The sequence below is a fragment of the Lissotriton vulgaris genome, chromosome 2_1 (assembly GCF_964263255.1).
Source record: "Lissotriton vulgaris chromosome 2_1, aLisVul1.2, whole genome shotgun sequence".
NCBI lineage: Eukaryota > Metazoa > Chordata > Amphibia > Caudata > Salamandridae > Lissotriton > Lissotriton vulgaris.
In genome coordinates this window covers 1,812,655,557-1,812,678,120 of record NC_141687.1, presented here as the reverse complement: position 1 = coordinate 1,812,678,120, position 22,564 = coordinate 1,812,655,557, and the positions used below count along the sequence as shown (strand labels likewise).

At 46.2% G+C, this 22,564-nt stretch overlaps 1 protein-coding gene across 8 annotated transcripts in view; it reads left to right on the top strand.

The window, feature by feature from the left end:
• ARNT2 (aryl hydrocarbon receptor nuclear translocator 2) overlaps positions 1–22,564 on the top strand; it is a 916,564-nt gene that overhangs the window by 105,043 nt on the left and 788,957 nt on the right. For all 8 annotated transcript variants that reach the window (XM_086957884.1, XM_086957885.1, XM_086957883.1 and 5 more), the window contains exon 3: positions 17,137–17,248. In XM_086957884.1, the coding sequence (XP_086814010.1) occupies positions 17,137–17,248 (112 nt within the window). The remainder of the gene's footprint in view (positions 1–17,136; positions 17,249–22,564) is intronic.

Below are 22,564 nucleotides of genomic sequence, written 5' to 3'. Positions count from 1 at the left end.
GGGGCATGCTGGAACATGTAGTTCTGTTTTGTTTAAGCCGACACAATTTACAGTGTAAATCATGGGGATTCGCTGCATTGGGGCGAGTTTTAACGCTACATCATCTCAAAGCGGGCCCTCTGTTAACCAGGGCAGGTTGCGCTTTGTGACGCACATGTTGAAATGTGCGTATTGAGTCGGCCCGCGGAGTAAAAAGGGGGGCTGGCTCACGTGATGTGTAGCTACTTATGGAGATACTCCATTTGAAATAAAGGGCTGAGTGCCCTACGTCCCCAATGTTAGCGTCCACCCATGACTGTCTTAATTAAAAGTTAATTTGGCAACATGTAAGGAACAAATGAATGCTTAACGAGTAACAAAATACAACTCTGTTGTGGTGTCAGTGGCAAATCTCAATAAACATATTAAGGAAGAAGAGTCCCAAATAAAAATCATTAGTGGTGTCCTTCATATGTGTACATAAAGTTCCTCATCGCCATTGAGGCCTCCAGGTTGTTTGGTTTTGAACCTCATGATCAACTTGGATTCGAGTCTTCGCAGTTGTTGAATGCGGTTGCCACCTCTTTCATTTAGTGCGATCATAGCTAAACCAAAATATTTCACATCCTGCCAAGTTTTATTATCATGCTGAGCGAGGTGTTTCGCGATGGCATATGAGTTGTCATGATTCTGGATTGCCCGGATGTGTTGTAAAATCCGTGTTTTCAGGGAACAAGAGGTGCTGCCAATGTAGGATTTACCACAAAAACATTGGATCATGTACACTACGAAGGATGAGTCACAGTTGATGCTGCCTTTGATTATAAAGTTCTTACTGCTTGCATCTTTGAGGCTTTTCATGTTTCGGCCTATTTTGCATGCTTTGCAATTTGGGCATTTGTTGAAGCCTTGTTTTCTCATTTCCAGCCATGATGGTACTTGTTTGTATTCAAAATGACTTTGGGTCAGCTCATCCGCTAGATTGCGTGCCCTTCTATAGGAGACCAGTGGATAGTTTCCTATCGATGTCCCAATGTCCGGGTCTTTCCTAAGTACTGGCCAGTACTTTTTTATTGCATTTTGAATTTTATGACTTTCTTTGCTGAATGTCATTATCATCCTTGGCTGGTTGGATCTGTCATATTCAGCTAGTTGCGAAAGCGCAGGATGTTCCTTGGGTATCAGTGTTTCAGCTCTGGTTTTACTTCTTGCTCTTATTTCGCAATTTCTTAGGTCCACCTGTTTGTACCCTCTTTGTCTGAAGCGTTCTTTTGTTTCTTTGAACTTTGATTCCATCTCCTTCTCTTCCGAACAATTCCTTTTCATTCGTAAAAGTTCTCCATACGGAATGCTTTTCACAAGTTTTTGAGGGTGGAAGCTTAATCCGTGCAGGATACTGTTTGTGGCTGTCTCTTTTCTATGAACAGTTGTTTGAATTTTGTTTCCTGCAATATACACTTTGGTGTCAAGAAATACAATTTCTTTAGAGTTGATGGTATACGTAAACTTCAGTCCTTCAGAGTTCTGGTTGAGGATATTGAAGAAGGTGATGAATTCATTTTCACTCCCCTTCCACAGGAGAAATAAATCGTCAATGAACCGTAGCCAGAGTGCTACCTTGGCCATATGCTGTTCGTTTTCTTCTCTCCAAGCCACGCATTTCTCCCACCACCCCATGGTGAGATTCGCGTAGCTTGGAGAAAAGGAAACTCCCATAGCTGTTCCGCAGCATTGTCGATAAATAGTTTTGTTGAATATGAAGATGTTGTTGTATAAGCAAAGGCTTATCATGTCTAAGATCATTTTTGAATGTTCTCTTTGGGAGATCGGTTGCTGGTCTAGAAAGTATTTCATTGCTGCAAGACCAATGTTGTGGTCTATCGACGTGTAAAGTGAGACCACATCGATCGTCACCAATAGGTAGTCTGGTTGCCATTCGGTTTCCATTAGCGTGCGAATAAAATCGCCAGTGTCTTTTATGTGTGAGCTGAGGGTAGGTACTATCGGAGCAATGAAGAAATCTACATAGCTCGACACGTTCTCGTACAGGCCTCCACAGCTGGAAATTATTGGCCTCCCAGGCGGATTATTCAAAGTCTTATGTACTTTTGGTAAAAAGTAAATTGTCGGGAGGATAGGATTCTCAACCATCAGAAATTTCTTTTCACTGTCTGTGATGAGGCCCTTTGAGAACCAGCCATCTAGCTTGGTTTGTAGTTCAAGTTTCATTTCTTCCGTTGGATTTTTCTTTAGTACTGTATAATTCTTTTTGTCGGTTAATTGACGCATGGCTTCTTCTACATAATTTGTTTTATCCAGGATCACAATATTCCCGCCCTTGTCCGCAGGTTTTATTTCAATTTGGACATTGTTTTTGAGACTCGAAATGGCTTGGCGTTCCTCAATTGTTAGGTTTTCTTTCCTCTTTTTGTTGACGTTTTTTGGCATTTCTTCTATCTCGTTGGTCACTAGTTCGTGAAAAAGATCAATTTTGTTGCCGGGATAAAGGATCGGACAAAATTTCGATTTTGGTTTGAAGGCCGTGGGTTGTCTAACATTAGTTCGAATATCCATTTCATCCAGTACTTGTGTATCAGAAATAGTTGTTTGTTCCATTTCATTTGCCAATTCATGAGCTACTCTTAGACATGGGATTTCAGAGATTAGGTATTCAGTGTTTGTGACACTCTGTTCTTTGTCTTGTGGCGCGATGGGTCTATTCGTGTTCCGTTTGGAAAAGAATTTTTTCAACTTAAGTTTTCTTGTGTACTTATATAAGTCTATTTTAGTTTCTGTTAAGTCATGGTGAGTTTCTGGTTGCAACCAGACCCCCAACTTAGTAATAAATCTTTCTAAGTAATTGTTGGATTATACTTTCTAAGTATAATCCAACAATTTCTGAAACGAAATTACTAAACAAGGGGCTCTCCTTCTGTCCAGAAACTCACCATGACTTAACAGAAACTAAAATAGACTTATATAAGTACACAAGAAAACTTAAGTTGAAAAAATTCTTTTCCAAACGGAACACGAATAGACCCATCGCGCCACAAGACAAAGAACAGAGTGTCACAAACACTGAATACCTAATCTCTGAAATCCCATGTCTAAGAGTAGCTCATGAATTGGCAAATGAAATGGAACAAACAACTATTTCTGATACACAAGTACTGGATGAAATGGATATTCGAACTAATGTTAGACAACCCACGGCCTTCAAACCAAAATCGAAATTTTGTCCGATCCTTTATCCCGGCAACAAAATTGATCTTTTTCACGAACTAGTGACCAACGAGATAGAAGAAATGCCAAAAAACGTCAACAAAAAGAGGAAAGAAAACCTAACAATTGAGGAACGCCAAGCCATTTCGAGTCTCAAAAACAATGTCCAAATTGAAATAAAACCTGCGGACAAGGGCGGGAATATTGTGATCCTGGATAAAACAAATTATGTAGAAGAAGCCATGCGTCAATTAACCGACAAAAAGAATTATACAGTACTAAAGAAAAATCCAACGGAAGAAATGAAACTTGAACTACAAACCAAGCTAGATGGCTGGTTCTCAAAGGGCCTCATCACAGACAGTGAAAAGAAATTTCTGATGGTTGAGAATCCTATCCTCCCGACAATTTACTTTTTACCAAAAGTACATAAGACTTTGAATAATCCGCCTGGGAGGCCAATAATTTCCAGCTGTGGAGGCCTGTACGAGAACGTGTCGAGCTATGTAGATTTCTTCATTGCTCCGATAGTACCTACCCTCAGCTCACACATAAAAGACACTGGCGATTTTATTCGCACGCTAATGGAAACCGAATGGCAACCAGACTACCTATTGGTGACGATCGATGTGGTCTCACTTTACACGTCGATAGACCACAACATTGGTCTTGCAGCAATGAAATACTTTCTAGACCAGCAACCGATCTCCCAAAGAGAACATTCAAAAATGATCTTAGACATGATAAGCCTTTGCTTATACAACAACATCTTCATATTCAACAAAACTATTTATCGACAATGCTGCGGAACAGCTATGGGAGTTTCCTTTTCTCCAAGCTACGCGAATCTCACCATGGGGTGGTGGGAGAAATGCGTGGCTTGGAGAGAAGAAAACGAACAGCATATGGCCAAGGTAGCACTCTGGCTACGGTTCATTGACGATTTATTTCTCCTGTGGAAGGGGAGTGAAAATGAATTCATCACCTTCTTCAATATCCTCAACCAGAACTCTGAAGGACTGAAGTTTACGTATACCATCAACTCTAAAGAAATTGTATTTCTTGACACCAAAGTGTATATTGCAGGAAACAAAATTCAAACAACTGTTCATAGAAAAGAGACAGCCACAAACAGTATCCTGCACGGATTAAGCTTCCACCCTCAAAAACTTGTGAAAAGCATTCCGTATGGAGAACTTTTACGAATGAAAAGGAATTGTTCGGAAGAGAAGGAGATGGAATCAAAGTTCAAAGAAACAAAAGAACGCTTCAGACAAAGAGGGTACAAACAGGTGGACCTAAGAAATTGCGAAATAAGAGCAAGAAGTAAAACCAGAGCTGAAACACTGATACCCAAGGAACATCCTGCGCTTTCGCAACTAGCTGAATATGACAGATCCAACCAGCCAAGGATGATAATGACATTCAGCAAAGAAAGTCATAAAATTCAAAATGCAATAAAAAAGTACTGGCCAGTACTTAGGAAAGACCCGGACATTGGGACATCGATAGGAAACTATCCACTGGTCTCCTATAGAAGGGCACGCAATCTAGCGGATGAGCTGACCCAAAGTCATTTTGAATACAAACAAGTACCATCATGGCTGGAAATGAGAAAACAAGGCTTCAACAAATGCCCAAATTGCAAAGCATGCAAAATAGGCCGAAACATGAAAAGCCTCAAAGATGCAAGCAGTAAGAACTTTATAATCAAAGGCAGCATCAACTGTGACTCATCCTTCGTAGTGTACATGATCCAATGTTTTTGTGGTAAATCCTACATTGGCAGCACCTCTTGTTCCCTGAAAACACGGATTTTACAACACATCCGGGCAATCCAGAATCATGACAACTCATATGCCATCGCGAAACACCTCGCTCAGCATGATAATAAAACTTGGCAGGATGTGAAATATTTTGGTTTAGCTATGATCGCACTAAATGAAAGAGGTGGCAACCGCATTCAACAACTGCGAAGACTCGAATCCAAGTTGATCATGAGGTTCAAAACCAAACAACCTGGAGGCCTCAATGGCGATGAGGAACTTTATGTACACATATGAAGGACACCACTAATGATTTTTATTTGGGACTCTTCTTCCTTAATATGTTTATTGAGATTTGCCACTGACACCACAACAGAGTTGTATTTTGTTACTCGTTAAGCATTCATTTGTTCCTTACATGTTGCCAAATTAACTTTTAATTAAGACAGTCATGGGTGGACGCTAACATTGGGGACGTAGGGCACTCAGCCCTTTATTTCAAATGGAGTATCTCCATAAGTAGCTACACATCACGTGAGCCAGCCCCCCTTTTTACTCCGCGGGCCGACTCAATACGCACATTTCAACATGTGCGTCACAAAGCGCAACCTGCCCTGGTTAACAGAGGGCCCGCTTTGAGATGATGTAGCGTTAAAACTCGCCCCAATGCAGCGAATCCCCATGATTTACACTGTAAATTGTGTCGGCTTAAACAAAACAGAACTACATGTTCCAGCATGCCCCAAAATTTAGGGGCGTGCTTCACAGGCATCAATGTGTTAAAACTAATGAGGGGACTACACAAACTGGCTACCGTGAACACGAACTACGGTTCGAAACGCGTAGGTGTTTTGTCACGTTTTGAATAATAAAACTGCAAATTGAAACCCAAGGCGAGTGCGGCGATTTCTTGGTTTGAATACAATTTTGGGACACTGCCCTGGTCCCATCGCAAGCACCGGCTGTAACAGCGCTCCCGCTGCGACAGGACAAGTTGTATGCAATATATATGTGTATATATATATGTGTATATATATATATGTGTATATATATATGTGTATATATATATGTGTGTATATATATATGTGTATATATATATATGTGTATATATATATGTGTATATATATATGTGTATATATATATATGTGTATATATATATATGTGTATATATATATGTGTATATATATATGTGTATATATATATGTGTATATATATATATGTGTATATATATATATGTGTGTATATATATATATGTGTGTATATATATATATGTGTGTATATATATATATATATATATGTGTGTGTATATATATATATGTGTATATATATATATATATATCCTTTCCAAAATCCGACTCGCGCTGCCTGGATGCTGAGCGCCGCTTGCCACAATTTGGACACAGGCCCAAGTAAGTGCTTCAAGGTTGATTTATTCCCTTATGCCAAGACTCGTTTCGAAGCACACAGCCGCTTGCTCACTCGACAATGGGTGTTGCTCAAAGAGTGCTATTTAAAGTGACAGTGCATGTTTTACAGAGATCCCACGTGATCGGCTCATTAATAGAGCAAGAAGACATATTCTTCATCTAACAGGCAACCATACATTATACTTTTCAAATACATTTCATGACGATAATCATAATATTATCAGATAACATATAAAATTCGCACTGTAATAGTGTAACTGTGAGAGAGAAAATGAATGTACCTCCTCAAATTTTATATGCGGTAGCTTGATGAGAGGCTTTAAATAGGTATATATATATACACCAATTTGGCTCACGTGGACTAAAAAAAACATTGTGCAAAAAAGTGCAAATAATGTGCTAAAGTGCAAAGTGAATTATTTAAGATTTCTAAAAAATTCTCTGCTTCTAACATCACAGATATCTCGTATATCACTATGTTAAATACAATATTCATTTTCCTTTGTTGTCAATAAAGATGCAATCATATCTTGAGTATTGCACATATACAGATCTGTTGCTGTAATGAAAATGACACCTAGCAGTGGATCCCCACTTCCTAGTGTGTGACATAAAGAAGTATAGAAGTGTAAATACCCATTAAACAAAAAGGCAGGAAGACATGACCTGATAAAGCAACTAGCTTTCCAATATACCCCCAATATATTTGCTTGTCTATAAGCCATTTGTAAGAGATCCTCATATAATTAGTAGTGTTTGTAAAGTGCTACAGTAGTACGGATATTTCATACATCATACATAAATACATAAAAGATATCCTAAAAGTTCAAACATTAAAGATTAAATATAGGAATAATTTCTCTGGTTTTGTAAAAGTGAAATGTCCAACAAACTATAACGTACCTGAAACTTATGGTTTTTTCAGTGAATTTCTAAGGTTTTTAAAATGCTAATTTCTAACTATAACATAGCATTCGCGTTTGCAGAGTGGTGGAGAATGGTGAGCGTGGCCTTCAAACACCTCTTAGCAATCCCACTGTGTCGGAATTACTGGAGGTAACCGGAAGAGTAGTTAGCCCCCAACATCAACCTTGGGCGCCGAACTACCCCTCTTATTACCACCAGTAAGACCCACACAGCAGTATTGCTAACTTCTTTTTACACCTCCCTGCAACGCAGGTCTGTGGCGCATACTGGAGGTACCTGGTGGGCCCCTCAGTATTCAAGGGGAATTAATTCCCAACTTACAACACGCAAGGGGGTGCATTTGCCGAGTGCTGCAGTGAGAGGGCAGGGCCTCCAATCAATCAATCAATAACATTTATGGAGCGCGCTACTCACCAGTGAGGGTCTCAAGGCGCTGGAGGGAAGGGGGGTGCTGTCACTGCTTGAATAGCCAGGTCTTGAGGTGCCTCCTGAATGTGAGCTGGTCCTGGGTCAGTCGTAGGTGTGTGGGAAGGGAGTTCCATGTCTTGGCGGCCAGGTAGGAGAGCGATCTTCCTCCCGTTGTAGTTCTGCGGATACGTGGGGCGAGGGCGAGGCCGGCTGAGCGGAGCTGGCGGGTGGGAGCGTAGAACGAGAGTCGGCTGTTGAGGTATTCTGGGCAAATGTCGTGGAGCGCTTTGTCTGCGTGGGTGAGGAGCCTGAATGTGATCCTCTTGTTGACGGGGAGCCAGTGCAGGTTTCTCAGGTGTCCGGATATGTGGCTGTGGCGAGGGATGTCGAGGATGAGTCGTTTGGAGGCGTTCTGTATGCATTGTAGTCGTTTCTAAAGTTTGGCAGTGGTTCCTGCGTAAAGGGCGTTTCCGTAGTCCAGTCGGCTGGTGACGAGGGCCTGGGTAACTGTTTTCCTGGTTTCGGTGGGGATCCACCTGAAGATCTTTCGGAGCATGCGCAGGGTGTGGCAACATGATGACAAGACGGCGTTGACTTGTTTGGTCATCGTGAGGGAAGAGTCCAGGATGAATCCCAGGTTGCGTGTGTGGTCCGCGGGTGTCGGCGCGGAACCCATTGCTGAGGGCCACCAAGAGTAGTCCCAGGCGGATGGGGATTGTCCGAGGATGAAGACCTCAGTCTTGTCTGAGTTCAGCTTCAGGCGGCAGAGCTTCATCCATTCTGCCACGTACTTCATCCCTTCCTGTAGGTTGGTTTTGGCGGTGACTGGGTCTTTGGTGAGGGAGAGTATCAGCTGGGTGTCGTCGGTGTAGGAGATGATGTTGATGTTGTGTTTGCGTGCGATGGCTGCGAGGGGGGGGTCACGTAGATATTGAAGAGGGTTGGGCTGAGCGAGGAGCCTTTGGGTACGCCGCAGATGATTGCGGTGGCTTCTGAGCGGAAGGGAAGGAGACGGACTCTATGGGTTCTGTCGGCGAGGAACGAGGTGATCCAGTCAAGGGCCTTTCCTTGGATCCCAGTGTTGAAGAGGCGGGTTGTTAGGGTGCAATGGCAGACGGTGTCGAAGGCTGCCGAGAGGTCTAGGAGGATGAGGGCGGTTGTTTCTCCCTTGTCCATCAGGGTCCTGATGTCGTCGGTGGCTGCAATGAGGGCCGTCTCGGTGCTGTGGTTGGCTCAAAATCCGGACTGGGATGGGTCGAGTGAGTTGTTTGCCTCGAGGAAGGCAGTCAGTCAGCTGTTTATTTACTGTCTTCTCGATTACTTTGCCCTGGAAGGGAAGAAGAGAGATGGGGCGGAAGTTCTTGAGGTCCTTGGGGTCCGCTGTGGGTTTCTTCAGGAGGGCGTTGATTTCCGCGTGCTTCCAGCTCTCGGGGAAGGTGGCAGACACGAGCAAGATGTTTATGACGTTCCGGAGATGGGGTGCGATGATGGTGTCGGCTTTGTTGAAGATGTGATGGGGCATGGGTCGGAGGGGGAGCCGGAGTGGATGGTGTTCATGACGTTGGTGGTGTCTTCAGTGGTGATGGGGGTCCAGGCGCTGAGGGTGGTGGTGGGGGTTGCTGGTTTGGTGACTGGAGGTGGAGTCTGGGGTCCGAAGCTGTTGTGTATGTCTGCAATCGTTCAGTGGAAGAACGTGGCGAGGGAGTTGCAGAGTTCTTGTGACGGTATGATGTCGTCGTTGCTCGCGCTGGGGTTAGAGAGCTCTTTGCAATGTTGAAGAGTTTCTTGCTGTTGTGGGTGTTGTTGTTTAGTCGCTCTTTGAATGATGTCCTTTTGCTGGTGTGGATAAGCTGGTGGTGTTCGCGGGTGGCGATCTTGAGGGCGGTCATGTTGTCTGTAGTTCGTTCGTGGCGCCAGGTTTTTTTGAGGGTTCGGCAGTGCTTCTTTGAGGGCGTCTGTGAACCATGAGGTTTTCCTGTTGTTTATCATGCCTGGGGGTTCTTCAGTGGTGCGAGGTTGTCGGCGCAGTTGGTGATCCACTGTGCGAGGTTGTGGGCTGCGTCGTTTGTTTCGTCGGAGTTTGTTGGTGGGTTCTGGCTCAGCGATGAGAGGAGCTGGTCTGTGGTGATTTTGCTCCAGCATCTGCGGGGGATTTGTTGCGTGCTGTGGTGGGATGTATTCTTTTTGAAGGTAAAGTGGATGCATCTGTGGTCGGTCTAGTGTAGCCCAGAGGAGTGGCTGAAGGAGATGTGGGTGCTGGCGGAGAAGATGGGGTCGAGCGTGTGGCCAGCGATGTGGGTAGGGGTGTTTACCAGTTGTTTGAGTCCGAGGTTGTCGAGGTTGTCGAGCAGGGCGGTGGTGTTGTTGTCACTGTTGTTCTCCAGGTGGAAGTTCAGGTCCCCAAGGGGGAGGCTAGGGCGTGCGAGCTGATGAAGTAGACGATGGTTTCTCTGAATTGTGTGCGTGGGCCCGGGGGTCTGTAGATGAGTGTTCCTCTTAGGGTGGTCTTGGGGTCGGTTTGAATCTGGAAGTGTAGGTGTTCAGCGACGGAGAGTGTGTCTTCTGTGAAGGTTGTGACGTTGATGGTGTTCCTGTAGACGATGGCGATTCCTCCTCCGGTTTGGTTGACGCGGTCCTTCCGGGTGATCTTGTAGCCGTCCGGAATGGCTATGGCGATGTCGGGGGCCGAGGAGGCGTTCATCCAGGTTTCCGTGAGGAAGGCTACGTCTGGTGCTGTTGTGTCCAGGAGGTCCCTCAGTTCGACGGCGTGCCTGTGGACGGAGCGTGTGTTGAGGAGGATGCACTTGAGGTGGTTGTTGTTGTTGTTGCGAGGTCCGGTGGGTGGTCTGCAGGTTCGGTGGCAGGTGTATTTGCAGGCTTGACAGGTGAAGGGTCCGTGGGTTCGCTTCGGGGTGGCTCGGTAGAAGGCGGGTGTTTGTCCGTTGTGGAGGGCTGCGAAGTCGTATCTCAGTCGAGGTCCTTGGCTCCGACGGGGGCCAGGGGTCCTGGCACTGGGCACGGTCCAGGCGCGGACGGGCGCAGACTGGCTTGCCTTAGGCGCGCCTTCGGCACGCCAGCGGCACGCTCGCTGCGCGCGTCCGCTGCGTGGCCTCCATATGAGGGGCTGTGGGAGGGAGGAGCAGCTGGGAAGCGGGAGCGGGGTGGCGAATGGGGACAGCGGGGGGCGGGGGCGCAGGGACGCAGCGGCGGGAGAAGCTGGTACGGAGGGAGACACAGGAAGAACTAGGCACAAACAAAACAGTGATCAGGGGCACAGAAGAAAACGGGTAGAGGGGTCACAGGTCAAAAACGAAGCACAAACGAAACCGTGATCAGGGGCACAGAAGAAAACGAAGGGAGGGGTTACAGGGCAAAACGAAGCACAAATGAAACCATAATCAGGGGCACAGAAGAAAACTGGGAGAGGGGTCACAGGGCAAATGAGAAACAAACGAAACAGTAATCAGGGCACAGAGAGCTTACTCTGGAGACAGCGAGTCACTCAGCGGGGTAGTGCCTCGGGAGGACCGTGTGGCGTTGGGGGCGACCTGCCTGCTGGCAGGCTCAGAGGCCTCCACTGCAAGCCGGCTTTTATTTTATTTTACAAGGGGGGCTGTGTGCCCCCCCCCTTCTTTTACATTAATTGGGGCCCTGGGGATCCCATCCCCCAGGGCCTGCTCTTTTATTTTTTCTTAATTAAAAAAAAATAAAACTGCAAAGCCAATTTCGGCCCTGGGGACGCCATCCCCCGGGGCATGGCCACATTTTTATTTTTTAGGTGTCGTGGCGTGGACTGCGCACATACGCAGTCTCGGTCACGAGATTTTATGATCTTGGGTAGCTTACACTAGCGGTCTTTAAGCCCCACCCCTCTTTCCCATTGGCCGGCGTCACCGTTTAGGCTAAACGGTAGCCGGCCATTGGGAAAGAGCTTGCGGTGATGTACAGTTTTCTCTCTTTCTGCTGTCCCACTTGGACGGACTGCCCTGACTTCCTGCTGGCGTAAAAGGTTTGTTATCTTTATGGGTCCAAACAGATGGCCCCCTAAAAAAGATAATAAACCTTTTACGCCAGCTGGAAGTCACGGCAGTCCGTCCAAGTGGGACGGCAGAATAGAGGAAAGTCGCCGTCTGGCGAGCGCTTGTTTAGGCTTCACACCTTTTTCTCCAGGAATTATTTAACCCGTCATAGCCATGTTTCGGTACATTAGCCTTGTGTTTTTTTTTTTCTTTTTTATTAATCCCCCAGATTCCTTTGATGGATGTACAAACGTTCGACTGTGATCTGGATAGGTAATGTACTGCTCCATTGCAGCAGGTTTCATTAAGTGGCATTTGTGTTTAGAGGAACAGAATACGGATCAGATAAATATCCCATCGCTGCACAATAAAACAATGAAATAGCTACTGCTTGCCCATTATCGCTTTAGGTTGGTCAGTTGAGTTTTGTCGAGTTCGCATTTACAAGAATTCAAAATTATCTTTGTGTTTTTGACGCATACATCCTTGCAGTTACTGGCTGTACCATCTACAATCCACCTCGGGAAGTGTGCGGTGGCCGCGATGATTTCTGGGAGAGCCGGCACAGGGCTGTGAGGATGTCCAGCGATCGTGGCTCGCAGCACTTACAGAGAAGAGATAGTGATCGAGAGAGAAAGGGAAGAAAGAGAGAGGAGAGGGGCAAGGAGGGAGAGTGACATGATGATAGACCGCAGCGGCAGGAGAATGATGAAACAGAAAAACACTTGATGAAGACATGGATATATTGGGTTTGTTATTTTTACGTGGGTGCTGAGGTATACATGTAATTGTGCATGCTTGAGTCTGGGTGTGTGTGACTAAGTCTGCGTTTCAAAGTGTGTGTTTAGGTGTTTGTGTTATTGTTTCTGTTTGTGTGTGTGTGTGTGTGTGTGTATGCATGCTTTTATGTTACTTTGAGTGGTACGTTCTATGTGTAGTTGATCTGTGTGTATGAAAGACGCTTAGTTTGGACTGTGTAGAACCTCTCCAAGATCACACAAACAGCATTACATTTCCCCGCCCCTCACCTTCTATGGAGAGGATGTCTTGTATTCAGCATTCTGCCTCTGTGCACCTGGCATCTTGTATTTGAGGGGAAACCTGCTTGGAAAGGGGTTGATTTTTGAAAAGGCTTGTTATCTTATAGGCAGGTAGGGCTGGTGCACAGTGATTTGTGTCAGTATAAATCTGGCACTCCACATACTTTTCACCAGATTTGACTGGCCTGCTGGGTAATTTGTTACTTTCTCCATTGCCTGTATATGTTCTCATTGTGTGAGCTAATCTCTACCTCTGTCAGGATGTCTTCAGGTTTGTGTCTCTGTTCTGTTTTATTAAACAAAAAGTGGTTCTGTCGGGTGGCTAAACAAATTACTTTAAGTACAGGCTGTGTTAGCTCATAAATTATTGAGAAGAATGATAATCAATTACATTCAAATACACCTCTCTGAGAACAGATTTAGTTCAAGGTTTTTATGTATGAAAAAGTCACCATTGTAATGCACTGGAATTTCTTCATTCAAATTCAATAACAGTTCAAAACATGTGAAGAGTGACTGTTGGTGAATACAGTGAATAGTGAAACAAATTAAGTGACACTTATTTACAAATCTATACAGTATTGTACATGGGTAAGTGAGAGGTTGGGGGGGGGGGGGGGGTTTGGATACAAAGTCTTTGATTTTGGCGGTCAGAGTTCTGAATGAGTGCTCCAAGGACACAGATGGTTATTGCGCCTGTTCCCGGAGGTTTCTTGACCAATGTTATGCGTCGACGTTTCGGCCCTTAAGTGCCCCAGTTGGTGGTCACGGCGGGTCTTTATCAAGACAGGGAAAAGGGGGGGGGGGGGACAAGGGGTCTGGAATCGCAGGAGGGAATTATCGCACCCTGGAGGGAAGCCTGAGGTCAATCCCTTGACAACGGAGAATAGTGCTGTCAGTGGAAGATCCGAGCACAGTCTTTCACTGTGTGCAGTAGCTAATTTGCATATAGCCAGATTCTGAGCTGGGGTGATGCAGTGAGCTAAATAACGGTGATGGATCAAGCCCTGATCTCTTGACTGGGTAAGAGTGGTCTGCTTAATTCAGAGACACTGTTCATCACCACCCCCTTTTCTGAATCGTTTTTGGCCACCACAAGTGTGGCAGGGTATACTCAGACATGAGTCCCTTGCTCACTGCACCACCAGGATTCAAGCAAGCCGGGCCGACGACGGCTGAAATGCCAGAAACCGGTCCCCGGAAGCTTGTCTCCTTTCCGGTGAAGAATTGGCTTGGTAGTTTGGCCTGCCCTGTTCCCATGAGGCACTGGGTCAGACTAATTTGCATATAGCCAGGTTCTGAGCTGGGGTGATGCAGTGAGCTAAATAACGGTGATGGATCAAGCCCTGATCTCTTGACTGGGTAAGAGTGGTCTGCTTAATTCAGACACTCTGTTCATCACCACCCCCTTTTCTGAATAGCTCAAAGTAGCGTAAATGCGAGACCTATTGCATTGCAAATGCTTGTTATTTTTTTATTTTTAAAGAGGGGGTTGCGTGGCCCCCTCCTTAGGCCTCTAGTGGCCCCGGGGACCACATCCCCTGGGGCTATGCCTCTTTATTTTATTTTTTCAATGTTGAAGGGGGTCATGTGGCCCCCCTCCTGTGCCACTTCTGGTCCCAGGACCCCATTCCCCCGGGGCCGGCCCTTCCCTTTTCCTGCTGCCTTCCCGCCTCCTGCGGGAGCCGGCATTGCTTTTCCACACGGGGAGCTGCTGACATGCAGCTCCCCTTGTGGGAAAGCAATCTGCTTTGGATTTTGGAAGCGAGAGCAGGAAACCTGCTTTCGCTTCTAAAATCGAAAGCAGAGTTTGTTGTGGCAGGGCTCCCGCCCTGCCAGAGCAAACAGCAGTGCCCTGGGTGAGCACCCCGGGACACTGCAGAAGCCGGCCTTGGGGAGTGGCGGTCCCCTGGGCCATTAAGGGCTCCTGGAGGTGGGCCACACGGCCCCCCTCCCTTCAGTTTCAAATTTTCAAAGCAGGTGGTGGTCCCCGGGGCTTAGGGGGGCTGCAAGGCCCCCAATCAAGATTCATAGAATCCCCAGGGTGGTGGTGGTCTCCAGGGCTTGTGGGTGGCCCGCGAGGGTCCCCCCCCTCATTATTTTAATAAGCTCCGGGGAGGTGGCGGTCCCCGGGGCTGCGGTGGCCCCCGCTATTATTTTTTGGGACAAGCCCCAGGGACCTGGCCCACCCGGGGGCCCTCATTAAAATGAAGCGCGGGAGCCCGCACCTCATTTTTTTCATAATTTCTGCGGGATTCGTGGCTCCAGCACGAATTCTGCCTAGATTATTTTAAAAAAAATGTTTTGGGCCCTGGGGGTCCGTGTGGGACCCCCTGAGCAGGCCTAGGGGGTCAGGGTGTTTCTACCCTGCTCACTTTTCTTGTTTTTCATCTTTTCTTTCACTGTTTTCTTGTGACTCGGTTCTACAGAGTCACAAGATGGTTGCAAACACTTCCCGTTTTGGCAGCCAATCAGAGTGAAGCTCGTGCCCAGGAGGGTTTGCAAACCCACTCCGGCCATAGATATCGGAACGTTTTATTTTTCTAATCTCTCGGGAACTACTGAACGAATTTACACTATTTAAAAAAAGGTCGCTTTCTGAACCAAGCGCTACCTTTTTGCCAAATTTGGTGTAATTCCGTTCAGCGGTTCGGGCTGTACCTTTGTCTAAAATTTCCTATGGAAAATAACACGACGAAAACGCGTTTTGGGCCCACCCTTTTTTCTCGGCTCCCGCTTGACAAATCACCCCGAAACTTTCAAGACAGTAGCTGATCGGAGCGGGTCACGTGTGTGTGTGTGTTTGTATGTATGTTTGATGTATACATGTATGTGTGTGTGTGTGTGTGTGTATATATGATTCATAGCTCCTGTGCTTGTGTTGCAGAATTACTCTGATGAAATGGTCTTGAAGACGTTTCTGGGATGCAGGATTGAGTGAATGGTGGCTCTTGGTGGGTTGCCCCGGAATGTTGTCTCCGCCTTTCATGCACTGTGTAATCTGCAACAAGAGTGCTACATTATTCGTTGTAACTGTGGGCACTAATTGTTGGGCTTTTCTTACAGGAACATACTAATTTGACAGCATCTGAACTGTAGCAAACGTTCTCTTCGAATTTAGATGATCTATTTGTACTGGAGATGGTCTATATTTGATGTTTTCCTTGCAGAAAGTGAGAAGATGTTCTTTATTGTGTTCTTCGTAACTAACGACCACTGTTCTGAAGGATTCATGTTGGATTATTCCCCTTCGTCTGGCTTGGAACACCCCCGGGTACGAAATGCTAAATCCTCGGTATTGCGATAGATGTATCTAGACAATAGTGTGTATTGCTTTTCCATCATTGTGTATGATCTATAATCTGACAGGCAGACAAGGTACAGTCTGCTGCACTGGGCGCTGCAGTTTATAGAAGGACAGCCTTTGTCTTGTTTACTTGCTCTCTACAGTTTTGTCACCATTGCAAAGTGCACTCATTAGGCCCAGACTCTGGGCAGTTGGTCCAAGAGAAAGCTATGCAGGAACATTTATTATTCACCAGAAGTATAGCTACCAAAGGAAAGTAACATTTTCCTCTGTGCATTCGGCCGAACGTGCAGTTATCTGTTTCATATCTACAATGGATATGTGAAAGTCAAATGTATTCCTATTGCAGTTTCATTTTCATTGTGCCTTTTGGCTATTTGTTTATAGTGTGGGTGTGGGCCTTGGCCAGTGGAGTACATTTAATAAGTCTGATGTTATGGGATGCAAGGTTTTTACCGGAGCATTTTTGTTAAGTTGTAGGTATTGCTGATCCATCTTCAATAGATGTTGTATAACTATTGCTGGTGGGACATCTTAGTAATACTCTTAAAAGTGTAGTTTTCTCGGTTTGTCTTTGACAGGTGCTGTAGTCAATACTACAAATTATTCAAAAGATACTGTGGAAAATATCATTACTGTGGTTTTATTTATCCGTGTGGAACTTGTGACTGTTAATGCTGTGTTCTTTAGTAGACAGAGGTGAACAAATCCTTATTATCGGTCTATTTTCTCTAGCCACTGTGTAATGCATTTGTAAGTGGTTTACCCTGTGATGATAGTTCTTTCTAGTTGTGATTGTTGTTAGTTTGTCTATTTTTGATAATGTAGAACAAATATTTATGATTGCTGAGTACTGAATAAAGTCTCTTGAGAGTCTGTTTTAGTTCTGTTTTTGTGTCTACAAGATTGTATGAAACATTTTTATTGCCCTTAGTTTATAGGTATTATGTCATGTGTATGCCATGATATTCCATTGACAGATGCTGTCAACCATATACTATGCTATTGCATTTGATCTGTGACGTTTTCTCTTTTCTCTAGAAATGACTACAGATGTATCTGGATCAGTGAATCTGCCCATCGCTTCAATGGCCGCAGGGCAGGTGAGGATGGCTGGACCGATGCCCGCCAGAGGAGGAAAACGACGCTCCGGGTAAGCCGCTTCCTGTTTATTTGGGATGGTACTCCAAGGACCCCGGCAACATCTTATGATATTTGCCATTTAGGCAAGGAAGAAATCATGATTGGTAAAATGGTTATTTTAGCTTCTATCAATATAATACCAATAATATAATAATTCCCTATAAGATCAAAAGCTGACTGGTATAAAATCATTCTACTTGGTATAATTGTCCTCACACACACATTCAAGGCACTACACAACATAGGCCTTCCTATACCGCTTAATTTCAGCCAGTGGTTACCGTTGGGGGCCACCCGCACTCATTTTTGGGGACCAGCACTTATTTTTTGGCATCAGACAATTACAAGTTCAAGAGAGGAAAAAACGCACAAAATGGAAAGTCTGAGCAAGAGAAAGATGGAAACCCTGACACGAAGGGAGAAAACAAGAACCTGCACGAGTGAGATAAATGAACAGGGAGTGTCTGGTAATTGATTAAAGAGGTTTGAGGTGGATTTATGACTGACAACCTTAGTATTCGAGGTTCTGACATTCAGTTTCACTGGCCTTGGATTCTTAGTACAGGCCTGGGCACTGGCACTCATTCTTTTACAAGTTGAGCACTACCTGCCTACCCTACCAGTTGCTTCTCCTTAAAAAAAAACAGACAACTCTGCTCTGCTGGACTCCTACATGCACACATCCTAAACAACACTAAAAAAAGATACGCAGGCTGAGCCTTGTACATCACTCCTAAAGTGTGAAATGACCTACCCACTACACATTAAAGCCTCCACGTCACTTCTGGAGTTCCGCAGTTAGCTGAAGACCTGGTTGTTTGAATGGCCCACAGGCAGGATAGTAAATACACTTGCTCCGCTCCTGCTCAGCTCCAGGATACGCTCCCAGGTGATAGAGTACTTTACAAATACACGCACCGTAGAATCCTGCACATGCCTTTAAAAGAGAACTTTGTATATTTAAAGAAATAAGTGACATCTTATTTAGATGAATACATATTGCAATTAAATGTTAAGAGCGCTTTCTGTCAAAGATTAATAAAAGCAGTTAATGCAGAATATACTACTTCTCCGTTTGGTGCATCACCTACCTGGTCGAAGAAACCTTACTCTTTTGGTAAGAAAGCGGTTTTGTCTTCTTCCCTTCAGTCTGAATTTGGATTTAAACCTTTAAAGTACTGAATCCCCCAGTTATAAGTCATTTTTAGGTCTCGGCCTGCGTAGGCTGCGCTTATGCAGTCTCGCTGGCGAGATTTTATGTTTTAGAGTATGGGGCTGAAGCCTGCCTCTCTTCTCCATTGGCTGGCTTCCTAAACAGGGGCCAGCCATTGGAGAAGAGGGGCGTCTGTCCATTTAAGTCCCGTCCTTTTTGGATTCGGGGGTGTGTTTTTTAGGTTCTTTCTCTCTTCTTCCCATTGGCTAGAATTTTACATTCCAGCCAATCGGAAGAGGAGAGAAAGAAAAACACGCCCCCCAGTCGGAAAATGACGGGGCGTTTCTCCGAGCCATTTGGAGAAACATGGTGGTGTCATGGCGTGGTACGCTTACCTGCCGGTGCTCGCTTTGCTGCCATCTACCGAGGGTAAGTATCTGCCCTCTAGTGACGGCCCTTTTGCCTCCACACGCGCATAGGCTTTACCTGAAGTGGCCGCTGTCCATGCGCTCGCTTCGCCACGGACCTCTGCTGCTTGGTTTCCCGCCCGCCTCTCAGCCACTGCTGCTGAGCGTGCTCCGCTCCACGTCTGAGCCCACCCGCCAAAGTTGGAGCAGGCCGGGAATCTGTGCTCGTCCTTGGTGAGCACCCCTGAGAGCTGAGCGGAGATCCTGCTGGGGAGGCCGCAGAACGAGCGAAGATGGCGGCTGCTGCCCTCTCGGCTGCATCGGTCCGTTAGCCGAGAGGAGACCTCGGCGCGGAGACATCACCGCTTCCAGCGCCTGACGGGACCTGCCACCTGATGTTCCACCGCAGCGGTAGGGGTGAGCGGCCCGCCATGATGATTGGCGAGCTGTGAGACACTGCGGCGACCCCCCCCATCCCCTGGGAGGCTGTGGAGGCGGGACGGATCGGGCAAGTGTAGAGCCCTCCAGAAAGGTACATGCGGGGGAGGGAACTCGGCCCTTGAAGGTGCCCCATTTGCGGAAAAGCATGCAGCATGTTGTCTCACCCGAGCCCCCAGGATTCGGGACCCCCTCATGCCTTCCAGGGGAGAGTGCTGAGGAGCCGCAGCCGGTGTGCGAGCAGGCTCCGGAAGCCGGAGTCACAGCCCGTGATGAAGACCGCACGGCCCGGGGGTCAATGGGGTGCTCCGTCCCGCGCCGGCTGCCCAGCGCCAGCCAAGCCAGTGCGGGCATCGCCAGCACCAACGTAGCCTCACAGCGGGCCCAGGCACCAGCAGAGAAGGAGGGGCAGCAGCAGCGGGAAGCCGGCTGGTATTTTTCGTTTTTCTTACCTCTGTTCCCTGCTTGTGCTCGATTTTCTTGCCTCTGTTCCCTGCTTGTGCTCGCTTTTCTTGCCTCTGTTCCCTGCTTGTGCTCGCTTTTCTTGCCTCTGTTCCCTGCTTGTGCTCTCTTTTCTTGCCTCTGTTCCCTGCTTGTTATCGTTTTTTTCTTGCCTCTGTTCCCTGCTTGTGATTGATTTTTCTTGCCTCTGTTCTCTGGGGAGTTACTGGGCAGAGATGGGCGTGTGGCTGACCTAAACTGAGGGAAGCAAAGGATGGGAGTTGGTTGGGGCCTCGAATAACCCATTTGAAAATAAGGAGACTCCCCTGTGTGAGGCTCTGTGTGTGTGGCTCTGTGTGTGTGTGTGTTGGGCTCTGTGTGTGTGTGTTGGGCTCTGTGTGTGCACCCTAGAATACACTGGATCTTTAATTTTTAGAAATGTCTAGGGTTGGTAGGGGTCCTTGAGTTCAAGCTGACTCAAAGCCTAAATACTGCAGCCATACCTCATTAGAAATGAAGAGGTTGGGAGTTCTTTGAATATAGTGACATGCATTCCTCACAGAGTAAGTATCTGGTCTTTGTGGTTGGTTCCCTGAGACAATACGGTCTGGCACAGTACCCCAATCCTTTTCTCACTTGTTGTTCCTAGTGATCTTGGTGATTCCTGGCCCCCTAGAGTGGACGTATTGGAGGGAAATTCCCTAATTTGTCCATAAGTGGGCCAAAAGACACTCTGAGACAGGGGGAGTTGTTGGGAGCACCCAAAGCCAGCATAGGTCGGCCCCTCATTCTATATCTTTTTAAAGAATATTTTCTTTTAGTCGATTAGCCGATTAGCCCCTGGGTTGATAGAAAGGCCACCAGACTATCATAGAACAAAGTGAGAAAAGGAATGGGTCCTGGGATGGCCCGACCTGGGATTGGGCTGCTCCCCTACCCCCTGGACATCCGTCTTTCTGCACCCCATGCAACTTGGGTGATTCAACTCCAATATTTCTGACCCAGGGAAACAGAAAGCCTACTAGACATCACGACTATCTTAAAAAAGCAATAGTTTGGGGTGAACGTAACATAACCGGTGTATTTGTAAAGCGCAGGATTACCCGAAGGTGTCCTGGCGCTGAATAACAGATGTTTATTGTTACCCAACTCAATGGTACTTATTTTATCGACCTCAAATGGATGAAAGGCTGAGTGGACTTAATGGGATTTGAACCTGTGACCAAGAGGTCGAACACAGGCCCCTGCAGTGGCTGCCTTCGTCCACTGAGCCACCAGAAGGCGTGTGTAGGCATCAGGTACCACCCAAAGCACCCCATAGTCATTCCCTCTCCTCCGTTCCCCTCAAGGAAGCATAGTAGAGGGTGTATGGGCTCTCTGCTGGCCCAAATTTCAAAACTGCGCCAGAAGAAATCTAAATATTCTCTCACTTTCCTTAAGAACTGGCTCCTGAATTAAAGATTTGTGCTCTGAAAAAACTCTCTCCAAGCTCTGTCTTTTTGAATGAGCTGCCTTTCAATCTCAGATTTGCTTTTCATTCACACTTTCCAATTTTGTCATTATAAATGATTTTTATGAACATATATGTGGCTGTATGCGTTTATGAACTTGTGTAAAAATCTTAAATTCCACTCTGGCCTTTATTAGCAGCCGGTTTAAAGATGTTAAATTATCGTGGTCCAGAGACTTAAATTAAGCTAAATGGCAGGCTTTTTATTAAGCTGAAGATGTGATAGCTGATGATTGGATAGCTGGTGGTCGGTTAGGAGCAAATTCCTCTCCTGATCCTGGTCAACCCCAAATTTCCTGTGCCATGGGTAATACCGCAGCAGAATAATGTCTTAATGGAGGCCTTGCTAAAGATTTGTGGTGTGCTTCTGGCTCCCTCTGGCACACCTTTGAAGGCCCCAGGGACTGAAGAGGCACCTGGTTGGGTTTCCATCAACTGATCCTTCTGAGTACTATACTCACTGAAAAGAAAAGAAGAAGCTTCCACTTTGGCTTTCAAGTCCTGCACCAGGCCCTTCCATGTCACTATTGGTACTGGTTCAGCATGTGTATTTTAATATACCTATCATGCATTATCACAGCTATTACCTGCGGTTGAAGATAGACCAGTTGCATTCTTAGTTTGTGCTCTCTTTTGGCCTTGGTTTTCACAAAGAGGATTGTGTTGGTCATGGCCCATCTTCGGAGGTTTGGGGATTTCAGCCTTCCCCTACCTTGATGATTAGCTGCTAAAGTCAGGCTTTCCACAGTCTATTGTAGACCACCTCCAGATGATGACCAACCTTCTTACATTGTTGGTGTTCACTGTCAATGAGCTGAAGTCACACCTGACTCCTTCTCAGAGACTTCCGTTCATTGTAGCGTTCTTGGATGCAGAGCTGTTCTGGGCCTCTTCCCTTCTCTGCTGCAACAGCAACACCCTTTGATTCCGATGTTTCCGCCTCCGTCTTTGATCAAATAGTGTGCAGTTCTGAGACTTCTTACCCCTCAGCCTCCAGCAAACTCCTTGTAAGTTACAACAGGGGGCATATGCAGGTTCTAGTATAGAATCTGAAGTTCCAGTGGTTCCATCATCGAGGAGATCTGATAGATGTGATCCAGATTTCATAGGTGACAGGTCATGATCTACTGTGGTAGCTGGTTGACCGTAATTGGTTCAGTGGCATGCCTCTCTTTTTTCACCAACCAGAGGCGTCCCCGCTGAGCTAGGGAGGTAGACATCAGAGGTCTTTGGCTTCCAATAGAAGGTTGGCTACACATCAAAGCCAGACAAATTGCCCACAACTCCAACAGACTGAAGGACTTGCGTCCATCACGGGGAGGCTAGTGTGGATTCTGTCGGACAACCCCCCCCACCATGTGGTATTGTAACAAACCT